The 5,000-nt window shown below is 32.3% G+C and overlaps 2 protein-coding genes across 2 annotated transcripts in view; both read left to right on the forward strand.

Moving 5' to 3' along the window:
- The window catches only part of LOC132191646 (uncharacterized), a 4,436-nt gene extending 2,226 nt beyond the window's left edge, over positions 1 to 2,210 (forward strand). Inside the window, exon 2 of the mRNA XM_059606735.1 lies at positions 1,966 to 2,210. Coding sequence (XP_059462718.1) covers positions 1,966 to 2,210 — 245 coding nt within the window. The remainder of the gene's footprint in view (positions 1 to 1,965) is intronic.
- Positions 2,211 to 3,565: 1,355 nt separating this feature from the next.
- LOC132191509 (enolase) overlaps positions 3,566 to 5,000 on the forward strand; it is a 5,917-nt gene continuing 4,482 nt past the window's right edge. The window contains exons 1-6 of the mRNA XM_059606560.1: positions 3,566 to 3,729; positions 4,150 to 4,213; positions 4,454 to 4,518; positions 4,609 to 4,656; positions 4,757 to 4,843; positions 4,936 to 5,000. The exon at positions 4,936 to 5,000 is cut by the window's right edge and continues 16 nt beyond it. Of these exons, the coding sequence (XP_059462543.1) occupies positions 3,664 to 3,729; positions 4,150 to 4,213; positions 4,454 to 4,518; positions 4,609 to 4,656; positions 4,757 to 4,843; positions 4,936 to 5,000 (395 nt within the window). The 5' untranslated portion in view covers positions 3,566 to 3,663. The remainder of the gene's footprint in view (positions 3,730 to 4,149; positions 4,214 to 4,453; positions 4,519 to 4,608; positions 4,657 to 4,756; positions 4,844 to 4,935) is intronic.

The following is a 5,000-nucleotide window of genomic DNA, read 5'->3' on the forward strand; positions in this document are numbered from 1 at the left end:
GTTTTTGTCTCAAAAGTCCGCACAAAAAAAGCTATTATTTTATAATATTTTTTTTGTGATTAATTATTATAAAGTGCAATAGACTTCTTAGTGTACAATATTATTTTGATGTTTATGTTCAAACTGCTGCAACCCATGCGCAGGATCCAAACGTCACGCACACCGCTATCTATTTTGTTTATTTATCAAATGAAAAGCATAATGCAAATGTAATGTTATAATAAAATGACATTTGTATTAAAAGTATATTATTTTATACATATTTCTTAAAATATGTGTAAAAATTATATATATTTTATTAAAAATACACGTGGTTCTGTCCTACACATGCTCTAACAACCAATGTCGATTTGAAGAAAAACTTTGTAAAAAATAAAACACTCTCATCAAAACTGCATATTTTTTTTCATTTTAAATGAAATTTGTATTATTCATTTAAAATTAGTGTTTTATTAAAAGATCGGTGCCAATATAAATTTAGAAATCTACACTTAATGACATATGTTCATTAATTATTTATTATATTTTTGTGAAGTAATTAGAAGCTCTGCGGTCCAGAATGACTCGGGCATATTAATTAGCATATAGTATATACCCCCAAATCTGACGTAATTAAGATAAACAATTGAGACTGCAAAATGTGTCAGTCGTGAGAGTCAACATGCTTCAAGAGGCGCTGAACATGCATCATCTTCCTTCATCAATTAAAAAAAAAAAAAAAGTTGAAAAAAATGACCTGAAATAATTTACAAATTTAACTATATATTTTCATATATAAGAATCAAGCTTATGCCAAAAGGAAAATATTATGCAAGAGCGAGAGCGAGAGAGCACATGAAAGTCTATATATATATATTAAAGTTTAAATGCTATAAAGCTTGAAATAAAAACAAACAAAAAAAAACCCTCAAACTTACATCTTTTTTTAGTCTATTAATATTATAAACAAACTCATTATTAGTTGATTCAGTTGTTAAAACATTTCGAAATTATAATAGAGATTTTTGGTTCAATTTTAATTGAAGAAGACTTGGGGATATTTTAAAGGGATTAAGATAATTAATTATCATCCATTATGTAATGGGATCCATGTAAGACATATTGACTCTTCTTCCTCCCTCCTTATTCCACCACCAGTGACCAGACTTTTTTCTTTTCTTTTTTTCTTTTCTTTTTTTTAATTTGTAACAAAACTTTGGGGCAGAAGCCCTCAGCTGCTAGGAATCGGGCAATTGCCAATCCTTTTCCCTCACACAATGAAAGTCGGTTATACCTTCCATCCATCTCCCTCCGCAAGGAAAGTCAGGTAAAACTCGTTCCAGCAAAAGTTCAACAACCCCCACACCCTCCCCGGTTTGGTAACAGGCCACCTTATATTTTAGAGTAATGCCATTTAAAAAAAATAAAAAATTAAAATTAAAATTAGGACAAATTTTACTTCTACTACGCAATTTAACATATCCCCGAACTTTGAAACCTCTCAATTTAGACTCCTAAACTTTCAATTGCAATCAATTTGAACCCCTACGTTAAATTTTAAACGTTAAAAGTTATACAATAACGTTTATACCCCTAACTTTTTTATAAAATTCTAAATTTACCCTTAATTTCAAATTATATATATTTTTTTTAAAAAAATACTATACAAAAAAAAAAAAAAAAATCACAAGGTGACCCACGGTTGGGCACCATGTGAACTAGGTGAGCAACCTTTAGTAGATTGGATTGTGCCTATTTTGAGGCCTCATCAGAAGCTTGCAATTCCCATTTAGGAAGTCCGCAAGTTCCAACTTCATGCTGCCATCACCATGGACCATATATGGTTTTCCAAGAACCAACTTGTCCATCAAGCTCTTAATCCTTCCCCTATGCAGTCTCTCATTCTGATTGCTTCTACCACAACGGATCATTGTAAAGTTTGGATTGATTCAACTTAGTCCTCCATTTGGTCTCCTCCTCTGCCAGGTACCACCAAGGCAAATTTTGACGTGGCTTTGTCTTCAGATTTTGCAGTGGTTGCCATAGTGGTAAGTGATTCAAATGGTAACATAATTGGAGCTGCAACTAAGAAAATTCTTACTAAGGATGTCACCATAGGTGAAGCTCATGCGGCCTTTTTGGCGGTTCATACTGCAGCTTCATGTGTTGCTTACTCTCTCATCCTTGAAAGGGATGTTCTCAATGTAGTCCTTGCTATTCAACAACCCTAGCTATTTTGAGGGTTGGAATTTTTCTAATGTTGTTTTGGATATTTCCCTGTATTTGCATTCTTTCTTTAGCTGAAAGGTTGAGAAAGTTTCTAGGAGTGCTAACTTTAGAGCACATTATTTAGCTAAATGGGCTGTTTCTCACCTAATGTTTGGAAGCATTCTCATAGGATCATCCATTCTCTCGTTCATTCAGATCAAGAGTGATAAAGATCCCCATTGTAATTTTTTCCCCATTTCAATTAGAAAAAATAAAATAAAATAAAGCAAACCATTAACATTATCTCCAAAACGATGTTTATTTTTACGGTTTATTCTTTAGGGTGTATTTAAAATTGTAATTTTGTTAAAGATGATATGCGTTTTTAAACAAAAACTTAATATGTAAAGTGTTTAAAATTATGATTTAAAAATCGCAAATTTTAAAATCATGAAAAAAACCGGAAAGTTTTATTTGATAGCTTTTAAATCTTCGGATACGATAAATAAAAAGTGAAATCTCATGAACTTGCTAGATATTACTTTTTAGTGCGAACCTTGAGCTTCTTCTTTTTTAATCATTTCATTCCTTTATATTTACATTTTTTTTGCTCAAGCACTTTAAACGCAAGTCAACCTGTTTAACTTTTTTTTCTTTTTCTTTTTCGCTTGAAATGTATAGAAGGAAAAAAAATCAAATTTAATTTATAGATTTTTTTTTTTTTTTTTGTGATTACAATTTAATTGTTAAGTTTAAAATTTTAACAAGTAGATCGTTAAATTTATTTATTTATTTTTTATTTTAAATAAATTATTTCGTTAATTTACATTCTAATTAATTAATTAATAATATGCCTTGTCATATCAATCGGTTTATACCACATGACTAGCAACTTTACACAAATTACAATTACTTTAAATTATAAATATGTTAAAAAAAAAACATTTTTAAAAGTTAAAAACTTATTTATTTATGTTGTATTTATAATTTAAAGTAATTTTGTCATGTGATATATATTTTGTTTTTTATGACATATTTGCATAAAAGAAGAGAAAATGAGAGTAAGATTCCAATTAGTCGGACAAAAGTTAAGTGATATTAATTGATTGTTTTAAGTGACATTTTCTTAATTAATTGGCCGGTAAGTCAACAAAAGAGCTATTTAAAATAAAAAATAAAAACCGAAAAATTAAATTGTTAAAATTAGAAACTAAAAACGCATAAAAACTTAAAAGACTAGATTTGATTTTTTTTCCTTAAAAAAAATAATTTTGCTTACGAGCTTTATAAAATTTCTTGCTCAGGAATCAAGTGGGTTTGGCAAACCTAATTCTCAATCGTACGGCTCCAGTTAATCTGACTCTTCTACAAATACGTGGCGCACCGGCGATTCACCTAACCCCGCAACTAATCGCAACTCACTCGTCTCTCTCAGCGTGCACTCTCTCTCACAGTCACAGAGATCTAATCTCAGCTATGGCCAAGATCACGCACGTCAAGGCACGCCAGATCTTCGACAGCCGTGGCAATCCGACGGTCGAGGTTCGATTCTGAACAGATCGTCTCTCTTATATTGACCTAATTCAGTTTCGATCATTTCTAGGTTTCGTTTCGAAATCTCTGTGAATGGATCAGAAACGTTTCGTTTTGTTGATAATAAGACTCAGAGATCTCAAAGATTGTTTTTGTTAGTAATTAAATAATCTGTGTGTCGTAATCATTTATTAATTCGATTCAATCATTTCTGGACGAAATCTCTGTGAACTTTTATGGAAACGAAACGTTTCGTTTGGTGATAATAATACTCAGAGATCTCCTAATATTTGTTTCGTAATCGTTTATGTGATATTCGGTTTTTCATTTCCTATGATTGATGTATTTGACGTTGGTGATAACAAGCAATTCGTGATTTTTGAGGTATACAAGGGCTTTGAATGAGTTTTCTATCGTGTTCTGTTTTAGGCGGAGGTGACAACGGATGATGGTATTGTTTCTAGAGCCGCTGTTCCAAGTGGTGCATCCACTGGTATGTTTTTTTTTGGTCTACAACTCAAGGCTTTTGAATCAATTCTTGGTATTCGTGTTAGTGTTTGTCATTAGTTATATTATTTGGATGATACGAATCATGTTGATTGAGTTCCGTTTGGCGAAAATTATAATAATTGAGAAATCGAGAGATGTTAGGGAAGTCGGCTATCAAAAAATTATGGGAAAACAAATAATTGATTTACTGTTAATTGCATCTTTCTTTTTTCCCGCTTTTCAGGAGTTTATGAGGCCCTTGAACTAAGAGATGGAGGGTCAGACTACCTTGGAAAAGGTGTATCGAAGGTGAGTTATGATTCACCGTGCTTCCCAGATGCTATTTTGTGCTGGTCTATCTATATATAGTTCTCACATACTGTTTCTCTGGATGTGTAGGCCGTTGAGAATGTCAACAAGATCATCGGCCCGGCCTTGATTGGCAAGGTTGGTTGAATCTAGTTCCTCATGAATCGCTTTCCTTTTGTTGTTTTTTGAATATGGTTGCCTTGATATTAACTGCTGTGTTGTTTATTGTGTTGGACAGGACCCAACTGAGCAGGTTGCTATTGATAATTTCATTGTTCAAGAACTCGATGGAACGGTTAATGAGTGGGGTTGGTGCAAGCAAAAGGTATTATTCCTGACTGCTTTTCGTAACGACTTCATAGTTCATGTGAATCATATTATTCTATATGATTCTCATGCTCCTTGTGGTGTTTTCAGCTCGGAGCAAATGCCATACTGGCAGTGTCTCTTGCGGTCTGCAAAGCTGGGGCTAGTGTAAAAAA

Source organism: Corylus avellana, chromosome ca9 (genome assembly GCF_901000735.1).
Source record: "Corylus avellana chromosome ca9, CavTom2PMs-1.0".
In the NCBI taxonomy this organism is placed as follows: domain Eukaryota; kingdom Viridiplantae; phylum Streptophyta; class Magnoliopsida; order Fagales; family Betulaceae; genus Corylus; species Corylus avellana.